General features: G+C 33.4%; 1 protein-coding gene across 8 annotated transcripts in view; it reads left to right on the forward strand.

Annotated features, from left to right (window-relative positions):
- The window catches only part of LOC140441291 (uncharacterized), a 345,941-nt gene that overhangs the window by 309,565 nt on the left and 16,351 nt on the right, over window positions 1–20,025 (forward strand). For all 8 annotated transcript variants that reach the window (XM_072531913.1, XM_072531914.1, XM_072531919.1 and 5 more), the window contains one exon: window positions 17,059–17,196. In XM_072531913.1, the coding sequence (XP_072388014.1) occupies window positions 17,059–17,196 (138 nt within the window). The remainder of the gene's footprint in view (window positions 1–17,058; window positions 17,197–20,025) is intronic.

Here is a 20,025-nt window from a genome sequence, read left to right on the forward strand (position 1 = left end):
CGTAGTCAAGGAAATCTCGTTGGTACCGCGTCGGGGCGTCGGCCGACGCTCGATGGCGAAAACCTATCACACTAGGTCCGTTTAGTTCGATGTCTTGAGATGAAGTGTCTTGAGATTGCAGGTCAGAAAAGAATCTTTTGGCCGTTGGGTGAAAGAGGGTACATCAATAAATCACCCTATTGTATTGTGATTTTGAATGCGATAATTTAAGTTTATTGAGACCGTAATACGAAACCGTACACTTGTGTGCATATTTGTGACACAGAATACAAAGGAAGTCAAATTCTCCGTACTTCAAACATAATACATGAGACAACCAGTTTAGCAATTTTACAGGAAGCAATATATTTTACCAAAGTCGTTAGGATACAGCATTGAATTAGTTTACATTACAGTACCGTAACAGAAAAATATTAAATGTAAAAATAAGAAAGAAATAGTAAGTACATACTTTCCCAAACATTCTCCCGCGCCAAAAACGAATGTTTTTAAGAACAGCTGAAAGGATAAGTATAAAGAATAGACATGAAAAGATCGATATACTAATAAAGAACTAAGTAGGAATAAAATATGAATTGACAAATAAGCGGCGGTCATATTTTGACCACAGAACATTGTTGGATGTCATCTGACCCTGTGCTCAGATTAACAACGCGTACAATGTCATCAATTAGAAAAGAATAGCGTCGAATCAGTAGAATTTTTCGACCGACTAAACTAGAAAGACTGTGTCATACACAATACCGTTGGCCCCTTTTCCTATAAGAATTCCGTGGGGTGCGAAAAGACAAGAAGAAGAAAAGCGTCGAAATCTCGGCGTGGTGTCCCATTTTAAGTCTTCAATGACAACCAGGAAGTAATGATATTTCGACGAGCTCCACGGTAGGAAAATGCCAGTTTGGTGAAAATTAAAATAATTGTGCCAGTGGAAAACACGACTAACACAATCAGAGAGGTGTTGATTAGAAGGCATTTGATGCCGAGTAGAGTGTGGTATCAGTTCTTGTATGTGCTTAATACGATTGCCAATTTGGGGTAGAAAAATTAGCTCAAGAGAGCGCAATCGTCGATATCGGAATCGAACTATCGGAAGATCGGACGAACAACCCTTTGACAAAAGTGATTAGATCAGCCAGCAATATTGCTGCCAGGAGTTCCAATCTTGTCGAGACAGAGCGAGTATGAAAATTGGACTAGACTCGTTGACAAAAGTGACTAGATCAGTCAGCAGTATAGCTGCCAAGAGTTCCGATCTCGCGATAGATGTTCCTGTATAGAAATAACACCAGAAATGTAACACATACAAGTACAGAGATCAGATGTATCTGTTCAGATGTTTCATCATCCCAGGATACATTGAAATACCACAACGGTTTTAGAAGACGTTTGACTAGCAAAAAGACATGGAAAATGAATAAAAACAAGAGGATAGCAACAAAAATACGACTGATTTACAAACGAATGGCCCGCTTTGTGAACGGTTTGTCAAAGGGACAAGAAGAATGAGAAAAGAAATCAGTCGTAGGATTCCATTTTAGGCCCAGTACCGTAAAAATGAAAGGTTCCTCTTTGTCAACGAACAACATGTCAAAATGCGTAAGCCAAAGCCTGAAAATAATTAGAGATGGTTGCTGACGTTGTCGATTTGTCTAGCGAAAAACCATCGAGCTTTAAAAGCTAAGCGAGTGCTCACTGCAGAAGGTGAGTAGTATCAAAGATAATCACTTGTAGCGTGATTCTGACGTAAGTCTGTCGAGATGGCTGCTGGCCCACTGCCTAGCGGAAAACCATCGTATCGTGCTTTAAAAGCTAAGCAAGTTCTCACTGCAGAAGGTGAGTAGATCAAAGAGAATCACTTGTAGCGTGATTCTGACGTAAGTCCGTCGAGATGGCTGCTAGACCACTGCCTAGCGGAAAACCATCGAGCATTAAAAACTAAGCGTTACTCTTGTAGAGTTTATAAGCAAAATAAAACGAAGAAGTACTGTTAGTAACGATACGTAGCAAAAACTCTTGGAGAGGTTTAAAAAGTCCGATCTCCAGAGAATCCCTTATATAGTTCCAAAATTCCTCATTTACTTTAATTTGTCGATACGTTTGCTTTATATCGCAAATAAAACAACAACGAAGATATCGAAAATTAAGCAAAGAACGAGATGCCCTTTTAGGACCGGTATGAAAAGCGTCGATTCTCGACACACCTCGAACGTCATATAGATTGGCGTCGAAGCTAGTACGAATCTTGGATAAAAGAAGCGAAATAAAAATTTGTTTTTTGAAAACTGTGTGAGAGCTATAATAATCGATTTAAAATCGGATTCAGAAACCGGCATCATATGTTGAGAAGTAACAAAATCTTCCATGAATGCAACATATGTCTCTTTGAGATTCGGAAGTTTCCTGAAACGATTCTCTAGCATACAAAATGTAGATATGCATAAGAATAAGGAATAAGTAGCGAATATAAACAAGAGAAAAAGATAAATAAAGAGGATTGGGTTGTAAAAACGGTGGAATAACAGAAAATCGGCCTGTTAATTTTCAAAAAATCAACAACTGAGAAATATCCTTCACGAGCTTCGTCGTGTTGGGACAAAACTAACAGGTGCCTACTGTTTTCGACCCAAAACCTTTGTAGAAAAGATCTATGTTTGTATACATAGAAGTAACGAAAGATGTGAAATAAAATATAAAATTAGTCGTAGAGACTCGCCCTTATAGAACATAATTGAAAATGATTTCTAAGAGAACAGGATGATTTGGTTCGCCAAGAATTTTGACCAAAATTTACGAAACTAAAAACCAATTCAACCCCTATGAGTATGTCTATACGATCTGATTACCAAAATGCGTGATTTGGTAGATCACGGAAATAAAATTGGCTCTGGAGCCTGTATCTAGCAGGATACGAATTATAAGAAAGATGCGAAAACATATTTGATCTGTATCAACTATGTGGAAAGAAATAGACGAGGACATTAAATGTGGTTGTGTAGCAAAATAGAAATGTTAGTATTTGAAGAAGTGATTGTCTAAAGGAACAAGATAACTTTGAGCGTTGGTTAACAAACGAAGCAAAACGCGAGACCGTGATTCGCCAACCGTGCAATTCGTCGTTTCGAATGAGGTGGAATCAGGTCACGTACACAAGAATTATGTGGATTAACCAACGAGAAAAGTTCTTGAAGCCGTTTAGTCCCAAAAATACAAACATTTACATGAATAGTGAGAACCAGAACACAAAGCACGAAATAGACGAGGACATTAAATGTGTTTGTGAAGCAAATTAGAAATGTTGGTATTTGAAGAAATGATTGTCTAAAGGAACAAGATAAATTTGAGCGTTGGTTAACAAACGAAGCAAAACGCGAGACCGTGATTTGCCAACCGTGCAATTCGTCGTTTCGAATGAGGTGGAATCAGGCCACGTACACAAGAATTATGTGGATTAACCAACGAGAAAAGTTCTTGAAGCCGTTTAGTCACAAAAAATACAAGCATTTATATGACTGATAAGAACTGGAACACAAGACACATTTAACACCTTGATTAGTTACCTTAGGGTGCTTTGTGGCATTAATGAAACCACAAGTAACGGAGATTTGATCGAAATATTGAAATAAGACAGCGATCATCGAAAGCGAGTAGAAGAAGACAATAAATTCAATCGAAACAAGGTTGTGAGATTTATGAAAATCTACCCTGGCTACGAATAATAATGAAGGCGTGTGGTTTTGATACTTGAATGCGTTTCATAGGCCTCCTTGAATCTAGAGAATGCCGAGTATGGCGCGAAAAGTTGGATTTGTTCATTTTGTTGAGCATTGTAAGATACAAGCACGAAAGAGAGGACAATGCAAACATAAATTAACAAATCAACACGAAGAGAATATCTAGATTTAAAGAAGTGAACGGTTTTAAACAAAATCAATTGCAAACAAGTGAGAATATCGATAAAAAGGTAAGTAACGAAAGGTATAGTAACAAAGAAAATCGAAAGAAATGTGTTTAAGTTAACAAACAAGACGTACAGAATGAGTTGGAAAGTATTGTACAAGTAGAACAAAAATAATTCATAAAAATCAACACAAAACAATGTAAAAATGTAAAACAATAAATCGTACATGTAATATATATGTATAATTAATGTATGATATTAATCAAAATATATATAAAAGTATTTTACCTACTGAAATTATGAATTATAAAAATAGAAAAAAATTTAAAAATTGCTGTGTAAATATGATCCAATTTAATTATGTAAATTAAGTTTAAAAATAATGCCGAAGGACCGAATCAAAGTTAAATTGAAAGGAAAAAAAAACAATTAATTAAAATGAATTAATTGAAACACAATGAAATTAATTGAATCAAAGTCAAAAAAAATTATTTATCATCCGGCTCGAAGGACCAAATGTTTTGTATAAAACTTAATGAGGTCGCTGGTTAAATGATATTCGATAAATAATAATAACGAAAAAATGAAATAATTTGTTTGTAAATCAGTTAGCGAAAAATAGCAAATATAACTGTGAATAAATTAGGAAAATAACTGGTCTTACTCATTATTGATGTTTGTACAAAGAATATAGGCTTACCCTTTGAAATATTGCAGTCGTAGCCAAGGAAATCTCGTAGGTACCGCGTCGGGGCGCCGGGCCGACGCTCGATGGCGAAAACCTATCACACTAGGTCCGTTTAGTTCGATGTCTTGAGATGAAGTGTCTTGAGATTGCAGGCCAGGAAAGAATCTTTTGGCCGTTGGGTGAAAGAGGGTACATCAATAAATCACCCTATTGTATTGTGATTTTGAATGCGATAATTTAAGTTAATTGAGACCGTAATACGAAACCGTACACTTGTGTGCATATTTGTGACACAGAATACAAAGGAAGTCAAATTCTCCGTACTTCAAACATAATACATGAGACAACCAGTTTAGCAATTTTACAGGAAGCAATATATTTTACCAAAGTCGTTAGGATACAGCATTGAATTAGTTTACATTACAGTACCGTAACAGAAAAATATTAAATGTAAAAATAAGAAAGAAATAGTAAGTACATACTTTCCCAAACACCTATTTTGCAATTGTTTTTCACCAACTTTGTTATAACTCCGGTTTAAATAGTCGGATTAAAGTTTAACAAACGCTATTTTGTTCATTTTTTTAAAAAGAACAATTTTCATTGTGGTAAAATTCAATATCTATAATGGTTTGGGAGATACAATAATTTAAACAATTAAATTGTTAATAACAAATTATCTGACGAATTTTCAGTCTGATACCCTCGAAAATTTAAATCTACGCACCAAAACATACCATAACATAAAAAAACGTTAAGGTACCGAGGAGATATAAAAGTGAACACCTACTCAACCCCACTGGGTTCTAGATTATTATAATTATTTTTTGGCTGACTAATGTCTGTATGGAAGGTTATTACTCCAACTATTGCACATTCAGCCAATACTTACTCTATTATGTGATGATAGGTCCCTTGATATATTAACCAATTTTGTCTTTGTTCCACATAGTGCTTATTTTTTTTTTGTTGAGTATCGACTCGTCTATTCGTAGTACTCAACATTATATTTCATGCAATTTTCCTCAGGATTCTCCGCCGTCTCCAGTAGCCTCTGGGTTTTGGTTGTGTGTTTGTGACAGTGTGATTCCACAAACACCAGTGGGGTCAATGAAATTTTCGATTCTAAAGTATGTAGTTAGTTTTTTACTTTAGTTTATTTTTCATAATTTCTTCATAAGAACTTTTGAAAATATTTTAAATAGATCCGTCACATGAAATTTGACTTTGAATGAAGTTGTTTATGAATTTTATTATATTACTGACTAGTAAATCTCTTATATATGTTACAAAAGTAACCAAAAGGGCTTAAACGTGTCTTAACTATTTTGTCTTCTTTTAAATGCTGTTTTAAAGAAATTATACAATTGTATAGACACGTTAGTTTATGTAATATTTATTTTGAATTCTTTGCGTGGGAGTAATGAACTATAAAAAGAAGGAGAGGTTATTCCAAAGACTGCTCTAATTACGATCTTTTTGGTAGCTCTGTATTTTAACTTTTTTTTTTCAAATAATTGCTAAATAAACTACGTGTCTAAACTTCCTTCCTAACTTTCTTTTACTTTTATTATTTTTCTAACCACGCCTGAAATGTAGGCGGGCCTTATTACTTAGAAATATGTCATACATTGTATCAAACGTTGGTATCAATCCGTAGGAGTTTTTAATGATAAAACTTTTGCTTTTATTAAAAATATTCTGAAGTATTTATAAACTGTGACTGTAGATAGGACAATAAGTTTTATTTGGTTTAATGACTTACGTGATCATAGATTGTTCATGTTAACCCTACATTTTAATAATACGTTTCAAACTGTGTCCTACTTTGTCACTTGATTAATAAATTAGACTAAAAGGAAATTACAAAATATAAATAGATTCTCGTAAGTATACCAAATACTTCTATGTGATTACTAAGCACGATCATGGGGAGTGAATGTTAATTTTCCTAGTATAGCGGATAGTAATTTTTCATAGACTTTGCAAGATTTTGTATTAAAATCTAATAAAACTATTCTTTTCTTTGGCTCTTATTTGTACAGATATGTATTATCTTACTGTAAGATAGAGGAGTTAACAGAAGTTCATATTTCTTCCATTTTATGAAATATTCATAGTCTTAGTTCATATTGTAAGATAATCATATTGTAATCATTTTCTACGAAAGTAGCAACACCAAAATTAACTATGATTTGATATATTTCTGTTTGATATGTGTGAGTACAGTGATTCTTGGTAATTTTTTAAAAATATCTTAGAAACAGGGGTGTAACCATGCCATCTGAGGACTGTAGCAAATTTATTGGATGGGGGATCAAGAAAAATTGTCACATTGTAATTTAATTTTAATAAATCACTGACATAGTTACCTGTGATGTATCTAAATAAGTAAATATTCGGAACGTACTCAGGTTGGTAACATTGTAAGAGTGACGTGACGGACAGGTGCAAGGAAGAGGAAAACAATTCTGAATCTAGACACGATAGATAGAAGTTGGTTTATTATAACCTTACCTCCACTCTCCAGGTTAACCTATCCTATAAGCCCGACCACGACCACGTGGCATCACATTACCCAATAGTAATATTATGTCCATTTTAGTTAAATATCAAATTTTCAAGAGCATAGATCTTACATATTTATAATAAAATAATAGTTTATTGTAAACAAGATATTTGTTAATAAATTTTTTTTCTCCGAGTTTTCTGTTCCGCAAAAGTTTAAAGATCGAGCCATAGAATTTTTAGTAAACAGAATATCCAAGTTACGTAGTCTTTTTTCATCCCTTAAAGTTTCTTAAACAGGTTTTTATTTATTTTAGTTTTAACAATGACCTTTCAGCACCAGCTGTAGTTACAGATATTATAACAAATAACATTAATGCTGTAAATACTTCAGGAAAGCTGCATGACATAAAATGATTCTTTAATATTAATAAATCAGCAAGTTCTTTAATACAGGTTGACTTTTCTAACTCATCTCTAAAGGTGAACGGAAAACTGAGAATTTCACTAGCAAGTAATTCCGTAATGTTTTGTTTATACATTTCAACAAACTCTAGTGCTAAGATCAGTATCATTTAAATTTTACAAAGTGGTAGGGTGCAAAAAACCGAAATTGCAAACAATGTCATTAATTGGAAGGAAACACGATGTCAGTGGATGAATAAAGATGTTCACTTTGAACAAACTTTCCGGATTTTGAAAACACCCATCTTCGCAAAGTTCGTCAAAATGGCGTTTCTCCTTCCTCTGATGAGTTTTAGAAAGTTCGGGGTTGATGGACCACTTTTCGGCTACACTATTTGCTTATTTTTTTTACTTTTCAAATTCATTGCCTTTCCAATTCTTTCAAACGAATTTTTAAACATTGTAAGGCATTTGAAAGATCGGTGGCTTAAAATGTTATTGGTGAAACAAACCAATAACATGATAAAATTATTATAATTATTTATTTATCATCTGATTTGTAATTTAACTAAATTGTTTTCGTTAGCGCTTTTTAGACTTCAACAAAACAAACTTTTAAAGCAAAAATAACATCCCAACGTCCTGTCCATCTAGGGTTCAATGTTTTTAATGTTATCAAAGTTGAAAACTCCCTCTTTTTATTAGATATAAAACTTGATAGATTGTTCATCTGTTGATACTATGACCAAAAAATTTTTAAAAAAACATTGCATATCAATAACCCATCGCAGTGTGCATCATTAAGTACTAGATTTAAGCTATGAGTAAAAAAACGCAAATTTTAAACTTTCACATTACAAACGATCGCAACTTTACGGCAAATGGCTTCACAAAGTATTGAGTAGAGTTTGCAGCTGAAGTTGCAGTGGCGGACTAAGGCTAAACCGGGCCCTAGGCAACATTGTAATTTCGGGTTTATTTTTCAGTCATGACACATATTTTACTTTTGGTAGTTTGGTTTCAAAGCATATAGTATGTAGTTCTATTTAATTATCGGATTCCCACCGAAAATTGGACTGGTTAAAAAAATTCTCAGTATTGTGTTTAAATTTGGAAATGTGGCAATAATATATTTTTATAATATTATTTTTCTTAATAAATGACCACATGGATACAGGCGAAATAATATTTTTTTTATAAAAATCTCTCTAATGTTAATCACAGTCAGTGAAGTTTCTATGTTTTGACAATTTTTTATGTACATTTTTCGAATCATTCGTCATTAGTGTTGTTTGATTGGAAAGTAATTTACAGACCTAATAGTACAATAAGTTGTTGGTTTCAATATAATCCAAACAATCTCATTTAACTTTTTCCCCGCTATTCATTGTTCAGAAGAAGACAATAGTTAATTTTCTTGTTATTTGTTTTGACCCTTCGTTACATCGAATAGAAGATGGTTCCAAAGATTCATTTATTGATTTTAGTGGAAATTTTTGTGAGAAATGAGAATACTCTCGCATGGCGTCTGTTAAGTATCTGGCCATAATGCAATGTCGTTTACAAAACTCTTAGTTTTATCATTATTTTGAGTTGATTTTAAATTTATATTTTCTTCTTTTATTTCATCTTCACAATCGGAATTGCTTGGTTTTTCCTGTTGGTCTTGCAGAATATTTTCGGACACAAATGATCTTTCTGGAGTTTAAACAATTGAAATTTGTGAAAATGATGACGATTGTTGTGATTGTTCTCCATCTAATGTTAAAAAATTTTCTAACGTTCTTTTCATTTGTTTTGCCACTTTATCTTGATCTGCTTTTCGTTTTATTTTTTAACACGCACTTAAATTTTTAAAGGAACTAATTTTAGAGACTACTTACGAAAAAGAAAGAAGAAAATTATCTTCAATTAAATTTATTTTATACAATATCACAATCACAATAATTTATTGTTTTTTTGTGGTATATACTATTTTAATTAAATAATGTAATACTTTTATAAAAACAATTACTTTTTCCTAGGAGCAGCAGCTTTTCTAGCCTTTTGGTGAACTTGCGGTAGCCTTGGCAGTTTTTAGCTTAGATGCCTTTGGTTTTTTTGTAGGACTGCCTTTATTTGATTTCTTCGCATTGGTTGGTGTTTTTACTTTGGCCTCTGCGGAAGTCGGAACTGGAGATGAAGATGACGTAGTTTTAGGAGCTGACTTCTTTGTAACTTTCTTCGGCTTGGCCGGTTTTTCTTTGTCTTTGATATTGCTTATTTAGTCTTAGTCACTTTCTTTACAGATATTGTCTTTTCACTGGGGTAGCCGAACGATTAGCGGCGGTTGTAGTGTTTTTTGGTTTAGTTGTTCCTCCAGCTTTCATTTTTTTTCCTGAACTAGGTTTTGTAGCTCCAGAACACGATGAGATAGACGCTAACTTGAAGATCCTGATGCCACTTTTCCCTACAATCCAGTATCAACTGCAGCTTATAAATATTTTTTGATGAACGGTGCAACTTTTCCGTATCTACTTTGTATGTAATTTGCAGCGACATATGTCTTGATAGCTTGAAGATAAGAACCACCTATTTTTGGATTGTTTGCCTACTTTTCATTTTTGAATAGTGAAGGTGTTTGTGTCGTTCCAGATTCCGACGTAGCCGAAGTGACTAATGATTGGTTTTCTATATTTAGGAATTTCACAAAGTATTAACTACTTTGGGGTTTTGGATATTTGGAAAAGAAAATGTGAACCTATGGGTGTTAAAATTGGAGACCATACACTGTACAGCTTGCATTTTGCTGATGACCAAGTAATACTTGCAGAAGATCAAGATGATATCCACTACATGTTACGAAAAATAGATGAAGAATATACTAAGTGGGGCTTATCAATTAATCCATCAAAAACAGAGTACGTAGTAGTGGGAGGTGAAGGAAAGCACTTAGAACTAGGAAGCAAACAAATTCAAACTACTGATAGCTATAAATATCTCGGTGTAAACATTACAAACAATGGTCGGAATACAAAAGAAATAGCTACTAGAATTGGTCAAGGAAATTCAGCAATACGTCAACTGAATAGTATACTTTGGAATAACCACATCACCCGAAACACAAAAATTAGGATATACAAAAGTTTGGGTAATAAATAAAAATGACGCATCCAAAATAAAAGCAATGGAAATGAATTATTGGAGAAGATGTTGCCAACTCACTAGAAGAGATAGAGTAAGGAATACTGAAATCAGAGAGCGTATGGGCATAGACATTGACGTCCTGGAAACTATAGAATGCAAAAGGCTGAAATGGTATGGCCATGTAGAAATGATGAATGATCAACGATGGCCAAAGAGAATGTTACAGTGGATCCCCACCAACCGCAGGAAAAAGGGAAGACCAAGAAGATCGTGAAGACAAGAAGTAAAAGATGCAGTGGAAGATAGGGGTCTACAAGTAGATGACTGGAACGATCGCAAGCGTTGGAAGCTAGGTTGCGAGAAACGGCGGCAGCTGTAATAAACTCGTTATATATATATTAACTATAAATCCAAAACAATCTATTTGCAATCAAGTCTAGGACTTAAGTCTTAATTGCACTATTTAAGTATTTAAATAGCTACGTTTTACTTTTTAAACTCGATAAGCGCCAGACTCGATCGTATTTACACACATCGACATCGACACTTGCGGGTGTAGATGCATTAAGCACGGGAACGCTCGTCCACACTTGTAGACTTTATCAAATATTGATTCGGCTTAATTAATTATAAAAAATCAAAACCTTATTTTCGGGCGACAAAAATTATGGGCCCTAGACACGTGCCTAGGTTGCCTACGCCTTAGTCCGCCCCTGTGAAGTTGTATAGTTTCGAAAACCTACTCGTGTAATCGAAAAAAAAACAATTTTACACGTTTAAGATTGTTATTAATATAAAAGTTTAAATTCAGCCTTTTTAGATATATTTCAAATGCTTCACATTTGTTGCCAAAACTCAAAATGGAAATTTTATGTTATAGGTTTCAAAAATTAGGATCTATCCATGGGAACTCCATAGTAACCGGTCAATGACAGTGATACATTTTATTGATATCATGAGAATCGTAAAATATGGCAAAAATCGCTGACATGCAAAACCGCTGGTCGCTTTAAGCGTTGTTTCTGAGAACGGTTTATCCTACACACAAAAAGTGCTAATAAACATCTCTATTCAAAATTATCTCAGCTACATTTTTTATTTAAAACATTTGTTTCTACGGCGTACAGATTTTTGGAAAATTGATTATTTCCGTCCCCTAATAGGGAGAAGCCCTGTGGTAGTATTGGTAAACCTTTTGTATCTTTTTTAGGGTCCCAGAATTGTCATTCTCAGCAAAATTCAGCTTTTTTGAATAGTTTTTAGAGGTTCAGTGATATATTCGTCTCTGACGACTAGAGTATCAGTCCTATCATCTATTCTATTAGTTTGCACCAACTATGTTGTAATAAATTTTCTTAGTTGCAATCTATCTAATTCTGGTTCTGACTCTCTTTCTTTGTGATAAGTGATAATATAAATATCACGTCCTCTTTGAATTCATTTTAGGTATAGCATTTATACTTTTTATCTCTTAGTAATAATCATTTCAGTTCTTGCTTCCTTTTAACTTTGCTTTTGTAGTTTTTTTATTCTTGTGTGTTTGAAATGGTTACAGTTAAACGATTTTTAAAATACTTAACGACATTGATATACTATTTCTTTTTAAACCTTAGAAAATCTAATGCAACACATTACGTAAAGCAGTCTGTGGTTCGAATCAACATGTATCCGTGCCAACGTCAAAATAGCCAGCCAAGAAGCGCCATTACGTTACAGACCAAGCGTGTATCTACAATAGCTAGTAAACTGCAGGAAACCCATACATAATTTGGGAGGATAAATACTGAACATAAAGTTAATTCAATATTATTCGGACTGTTCTTAGAAAGTTATTAATCTACTGAATTGAAACAACAACTTACACTAAGAGGTAAAACAAGACAACTTGTATGATCAGTAATAAGAAAAGTACTATACCAAATAATTATTGGAAGTTCTGGTTTCAATATAAAATCTATTACGTAATCTAAATAGTTTGAAATAGAAGATGAAATATCAAAACAAAAGATGTATATTATAACATTATCAAAAAAAGAAAGGACAAGGAAACGAGAAACTAAAAAAATAAATCCACTTTCGGTCAGAGGTGGAAAAATAAGAACATGCAAAGGCGGCACACAGGAAACTGACGATATTTCCGGAAAAGTGGAGAAGAAATAACCAATAAGACACTGTGAATGGTTAAATTCTTGTTGTATCTTAAATATCCGTAATACATATATGTGTATATACAAAATGCGCCAAATATCTACTGGTTTTCTTTTTTTTACTGCTAATTTATGGACTATATAAAAAAATGTTTATAACAAAACTGATGTACATCCAAGACGTCTATAATTTAAAATTATTTTTGATTATGCAGGGTCAGTCAGAACAACGGAATGAACCAAAGTTGTGTTTTTTAAATGGAGCATCGCGATCGTGTATAATACTGCCGTGTTAGCGAGAAATACCTGCAGTACATAGCATAACACCAAAGTTGTGCTTTTTAAATGGAGCATCGCGATCGTGTATAATACTGCCGTGTTAGCGATAAATACCTGCAGTACATAGCATAACCGTTTTCAGTGCTATATGGTTTTAACAGATATTATTTTAAACTTCTATTTAAAATAAGTTTATTTAGAGGTTTTTTGGTTTATGTTTATTCATTTGCAATACAAAATGTAGATAGGGCGCTGCTGACACTTGCATATATAAGTTTAAAACACCTCATCTACAATTGAGGCATCTTCGTCTAACACTCAAAATTACTTACAGGGGTATTATAATTAGATGCTTCAAGATGTAACTATATATTTTAAATACCTATAATGTAATTTTAATTAAAGTAATGATCAAGATGACTTCATCATAACTTTAACATGAAATAATATGAATGCTACAGAAACGGTCATTGACAGAATAGAAAGAAGAGGTTTAAAATGGTTTGGACACCTATTGAGAATGCCTGACGAACGTTGGTCCCAAAAACTTCACAGACGGAAGCCCCCTGGAAGAAGAAAAAGAGGTAGACGTCGACGCTCATGGAATGAAGGAATTAGAAGAGCGATGGAATCGAGAGGTCTGGAGGAGGAGCATGCCTTGGACCGGGAGGATTGGCGAAGGTGAAGCTTTATGTTTAAAAAAAAAACACAACTTTTATTGAAACTATAACAAAACAACTTACTAATCAAGATTTTCACACAAGTCCACTGCATCATCAGAAATTGGCAGCTCCTGCCAAAAATGCCACCGATTAGCAGGCATCAAAGAACATAACTTTTTTAAAATAGACTCTTGTTTTGATTTACTTATGCCTCTGCAAACGATATCCAAAGTGTTTCACTTTTGTTTTTCAGGTATTCCGCAGTTCAGCACCTTGTATGGCGAATCATATTTGTATGAATATGACATGTTAAAACTTCCTCGAATACATTTTACTTTAACAATATTACTAAGGTATGATCTTGGTGAATGTTTTTTAATCTTCGTCAGTGAAGATCTTTGATCTTTCCAATCCTTAAAGTCACTAATGTCCATGTTTAGAACCTTTACATTTTTCATTTTAACTTGCTCGATTGCAGATTGGAAGTAAAGTCATAGACTTTTCCGTCAGCTCCATTTAAAGTCGAGCCATATAATTAAGCAATCTTTCCACCTGGTGGTAGAAACTATCAGCTGACATAAATGAATGACCTCGCTCGAAATAGTAAACCTCTATGACATCTGTAGAAATTTCTGGTGAATTAATAATATGTACAAAAAGGAAAACAAAGCCCAATTTTTATTTTGTCCAGCACAATTGTCAAGCCAGATTTTAATATATGTCGCATCTCGTTGGCTGAGTAAGTACTTATAAAATGTGCTACAAATGTTTTCTTGTTTTCGACCAGCCAACCCCTCATGATATATAACGGCTGTAAGACCTAAAAGTTTCTGATTTTTTCACACCGCAACAAAAACCGCAAAAAGCGACAAAAATTATTTGCGTAAATAATATCTGAATAACATCGTAAGATATCAATGTCACCACTACCTAATATAAATTAATAAATTACCTGCTTGAATGTATCGATGCGAGGCAGCATGATTACTTTTTGAAGGTCTGCTGATCTACAGATCCCTGTGCTGTCCAATTCTGTAGAATCTGCATCTTCCATGGCTTCTTTAGCTTTTTTAGTACCAGTATTCCATTTTACGCAAGTAACACAATTGTCCAAGTCCACGTTATTTTTTGAATGAGCGTTGTTGTGCTGATTAAAAATTTTACACTGCTCACATTCTTCGTGACCAAGCTTTGTGAATGATATCTTCATGATGTCTTTTACGAATGCCATGTATGTGTAATATGAGCACTTAATATTTATATGTTTTTCAGTAAAATCGTTGTGCATTTGTATTAAACTAATATCAGATGGAAGATATTTTCTTTGTAGAGCATGCTCCCTACGATAATGTGAGATGCTAGGTTGAAATGATTTTACGTGTTTTTCTAGTAATGCTCGGTCCACTGTTACTCTATTTGATTGTTTTCTTCTGTGATCGATAATTGTGGATGCAGTTTCAGAAGAGGTGGATTTTTTGATAATAGTATTATTATTTTTGGTGTATCCAAGAGTTTTAAGGAAAAATGTTCGACAGACAGAAATTAAGGACCCATTACTACCTCTTAGTAAGAAATCGTTTGCCTTGTTTCTTTTAAGTTTGCTGTCTTCCGAAGAAATATCAGTAGTCCTACGTTTTACAGCAGTATGTTCGACGCTTTCATTTATAAATTTATTTCTTTTCATGATAGGTTCCAATATTCTTCGTTAAGCTCTTGTCTCCTTTTTTGGCTATTTTTATAGCACACTTTTTCTTATGTGCTGATGTACATGAATGCAAAACGTGGTGGGTACGCCGCATCCTTTCAATTATTTTTTGTTGTTTGTCCAATCTTGATTCGTTGCATTTTTTTCTTTTTCGGAGTTCTCTCTTCTTGGTCTACAATATAGATCTATCTTCATTTACTTCAGTAGTTGCTTCTCTATCGTTGAATGGCCCCTCCTTAAACTTTTTAAATGGAACACTCTGTATATTAGTATTGTATTTTGTAGGAAATATTACATTTCTTTTGGTATGGGTTATACATATCTAGCATGCTTCGTTTTGTAGGTTGCTGATGTGTGTTTGTTTGCTGATTTTTTATTTAAATTTTTTTGGTAACTACAAAGACAATTATATTTATACATAACAAACATTGTACGAATTTTATTTTTACAATTAGAGATTTTAGATTTTAGAAACATGCATTAAAATAAAAAAGATTTAAATGCAAATGTATTGCTAGTAGAACTTAGTTGAATTGATAAATAATGATAAATTAAATTTTTTAACTTATCATGCTACAAAAAAAAATATTTACCATACTTATAAATAATGTAATCAATATTTATAAATTCATTATTAAACGCTTACTAAATTTATCACTTTAGTATTTAGTTAAATTTTATTTACCAGTAGGATCAGTTAAATAAATTTTTAATATATCTACATTTTGAGAACGGATAAAGTAAGCTTCGAAACAAAGAACCGGTCAATGTATATTTTTGAGAAAGTATAAAGTATGCTTTGAAATAAAGAAACTTTAAATGTTTGCCAAAATATTTATTTAAATAAATAATATCTACTTCCTACAAAAAAACTTCGAAAAACTTTTAAACCGCTTCGTTCCATAAAGCAATGTGCTAAATTTCATACCAAAAAGGGTTTTGGCGATTAAAAAGGTATTTCTAGTTATGTTACATATAATAGAGTTCAAAAACAGTTAGAAGAATTATAAAGAAAAACGAATTTTACCCATTTAAAATTCAATTACATCAGGAATTAAACGTAAATTATTTTCAAAGATGAATGAATTTTTGTATGAGGGCTGAAGAAATGTTAAGTGGAAACGTAACTTTTTTGGAAAGTATATTGTTTTTAAAAAATTGACATTTTGTTGCATGTTGGTTCGTCAGCAGACATAATTATCATTAGTACTTTGATCAAAATCTTTACCTATATCGACTTACGTTCCAGTAGAGGTGGTAGTTGAATTTTTGGGGAGGCATTGTTATATCATATGGTATTGGACCTTACTTATTCCACCGAACGGATACTCGCAATTGATATCATAGGTCTTAAGCAAATGAGTTGGCAGGCTTGTTAGAGGATATTTCCTTGTGAATTAGATCAAACATATAATTTTTACATAATGGATCACCACCGGATTGTACAAAAAATGTTAGGTGTGTGCAAAATAATAACTACAGCTACGGGTTGGGAGTACATCTACGGTACATCAACAGGGATTCCATTATGATTTTGTAAACTTTATGTTTTTATTATATAATTGTTTGAATTTTCTATAAAAAACTAAATAACACCAGCTCAATACATTTTATATTAATTTTTTTGTCTTTTTTTACAGAGTTCTAGTTGCACCAGTAGCTCAGATGTCTCCTGATCAACCATTCGGATCTATTCGATCGTTGACGGGGAATAGGGAAGTGGCTAGTTTTCCGCTGTCGAGGTCTCCTACGCCACCGCCAAATTCAAATTTTGAAACGTAGGTTTACTTATAACGCTTATCTTAGACATAATTTTGTTCTTAAAGAGATTTATTGCAAGTGAAGTATATAGATACTCGTCTAAACAAAAAATGACCAAAAAATCATAATGTGTGTGTTTGTTTATTTTATTAATTTTCCAGGTGTTTTTCCTTTTATTTTCAAACGTTTGGTTAAAACCGCATTACGTAAGCACTTATGGGGGATATGCTTTGCGTTGCTTTACTTATTTTGATAACATGGGGCAGTTGTTATTCAGCACTAGTTATTTACTTTTTTACACATATTGCCACCCACACATTATATTTATATTTGAATTAGGCAAATATTTATATTTAAAGGTGGCGTTACAATTATTAATGAACATTTAGAAATATTCAATTTTGAGTTTTCAGGAAATGTGTTAGTTGAACTATTGAGTTCAAAGGAAATTGATGGCTATCATGTTACTACAAAATGTGTTGGGCTGGGCGAACAAGATCTTTCTATGTACATAGACATTAAATGGTATTCAAAACATGTGCTTGAAAGCCAATACTTGCATCAAATGGTGAAATATATAGAAACAGAATGCTATCGACCAAGAAGTGGCCTATCTAGATTACTAGACAACAGGTTTTTTCCACCACCGGTAAAAGTAACACAAACTGTTGATGACTGGGTTTTGGACGATGGATGACAATTTCTCAATCTTCCAGTCAATTTAGCTCTACGCTTAAATGCTTCATTATAAGATTTTTTGCAAATGACCCAAGATTATTTTTGTTCGACGGTAAAATTGAAACTATTAAGTAGAACTTGCAAAACGTGTGGTCTTTAGCTTTATCATGCTTCCGTCAAGTCACTTGACACTTGGCAGTCAAGAGTGACTGCTCGGTGTAATGAACTGATGTGCATTATTCAAAATTTAGAGCTCTACGATGTTGAATGGCTCGATGAGAATGACGTAGATATTCCAAAATCGGATGAAAGTGAGCAGCAAACGTCTAATATCATCAAAAACTAAGAATCATGGATTCAGGTGTCATGGACTGAAGATTGTTAATTGGAATTAATATGTATACCAAAAATTTAACGAAGTTGATTTGCTCATAATATTACTAAAGTGTTCGAACTTAATCCAACCTTGCAACAACGCTCATACCTCTTTCCCCCCGCTGCAACACTGCGCTGTCTAAAATTTGACTCTGCGAAAGATTGCACACTGACAAAAGGAAGAGAGCTCTCTCTTGTCTATTATGTTTTAACTGCCGAACGAAGCAGCCACACTGTTGAATGATCCAATCACATATCAATTACTTTAAGTCATATTTCTGATACAAAAGCAGAGAGTAAATAAATGGCGATTGTATCATCTAACAAACTATTTAAAAATATACTGTTTATAATAATTGTAATACATTTCAACTGAGTAAGAGCAGCTTATTTAAATCCATGCAACAAAAAGAACCACCGCTTAATGGAAATACACCAAAAGTCTAAGAAATAATCTAAAGTAATAATACCTAATTACTTGTACCCAGCCGAAATATTTATTCAGCTACACTTGGACGGTGTTAGAGAATCCCTCCCGTTCCCCTTAAGATTATGATGTACCTTACTCTATTTTGAAGACCGTGTCAATAAAGTGTGGGTAATTGAATATTATGTGGGTTACAGTCATCTATTCCAAATCTATTTTCTTATTTCTAGAATTTTAACTGCTGTTCATAAATCGATAAAAAACGGAAACGTTAAAAAGCGCATATAAAAATGTTTACGTGATATGGGAGGAGGGGCTTATTTCTGGTAACAAGGGGGATGGGGATCCATAATTGTAATAAATCTGCTTACGTAATACTTGAACGGTCCCTTTGACAATTTCAATGGTTCTTATACCAAAGTAATATTAAGAATTGAGGTAATTAATTTAAATTATTTAATTAAATATTGAAAGGCTGAAGAATAAAAAATCTGCTGGTAAGAGGGGACACCAAACTCTGTGAAAGTGAATAAATTGCCTTCCCAAAATAAACACATCAAAAATGTCTAAGGAACACACAGTTTTTTTTTTTCATTACACTTAATTGGATTTTAAAAATTATGAAACCAATTTCTTACTGTTGCAGCAGTGACAAATGGAAGGACAACAGGTTCTAATGTGTTATCACTATATTGATATTTATTCAAAGTGCCTTCCAGAAAAACAGCAACAGTTCGATGATAAAAAATTATTTCAGCCCACATCATAACTTGTAGACCACTATATGGACGAACACCCTGAACATGTCTAAATCTCTGTTGTCGACCAGGTACTCTCCAAACTCTCACTATTCATAACTCAGGGTAGAGACAAAACCTAGCTTCAACTGTGAATAACACAGAACTCCATTCTTGTAAGCCCCAATGCACATGTTGTGCCTACCTTAATCTGTGTCCACGATTTCCATGACGTAACATGGGAACCCTCAATGGACGTCTGGCGTTCAGGTCAGCTTCGTGTTATCTATTCCTTAAAGTTTGGTCACATACAATAATGTTATGGTTATTTTTAAAGCCCCACAGAGTTCACGTGTAGTTGTATGCACATTTTGACAAGTTAAGCCTACCACATACTTGTCCTGTCAAGAACATTACCAAATTGTTCATATCGATGCTACAATCGCGAAATCACGCTCTGTGACATGTCAAAATGACGTGCAACATCAGCCTTTGAAAACCCAGCCTCGATCATATTCACAGCAGTTACCATTTGAACATGTGTTAAATGCCCGACACTCCATGACAGAATATCTTAATAATAAATGAATATAAATGAATGAATAAATAAAGTTTGAAGCGGTTTTTCT

This window comes from Diabrotica undecimpunctata, chromosome 5 (assembly GCF_040954645.1).
Source record: "Diabrotica undecimpunctata isolate CICGRU chromosome 5, icDiaUnde3, whole genome shotgun sequence".
Taxonomy (NCBI): domain Eukaryota; kingdom Metazoa; phylum Arthropoda; class Insecta; order Coleoptera; family Chrysomelidae; genus Diabrotica; species Diabrotica undecimpunctata.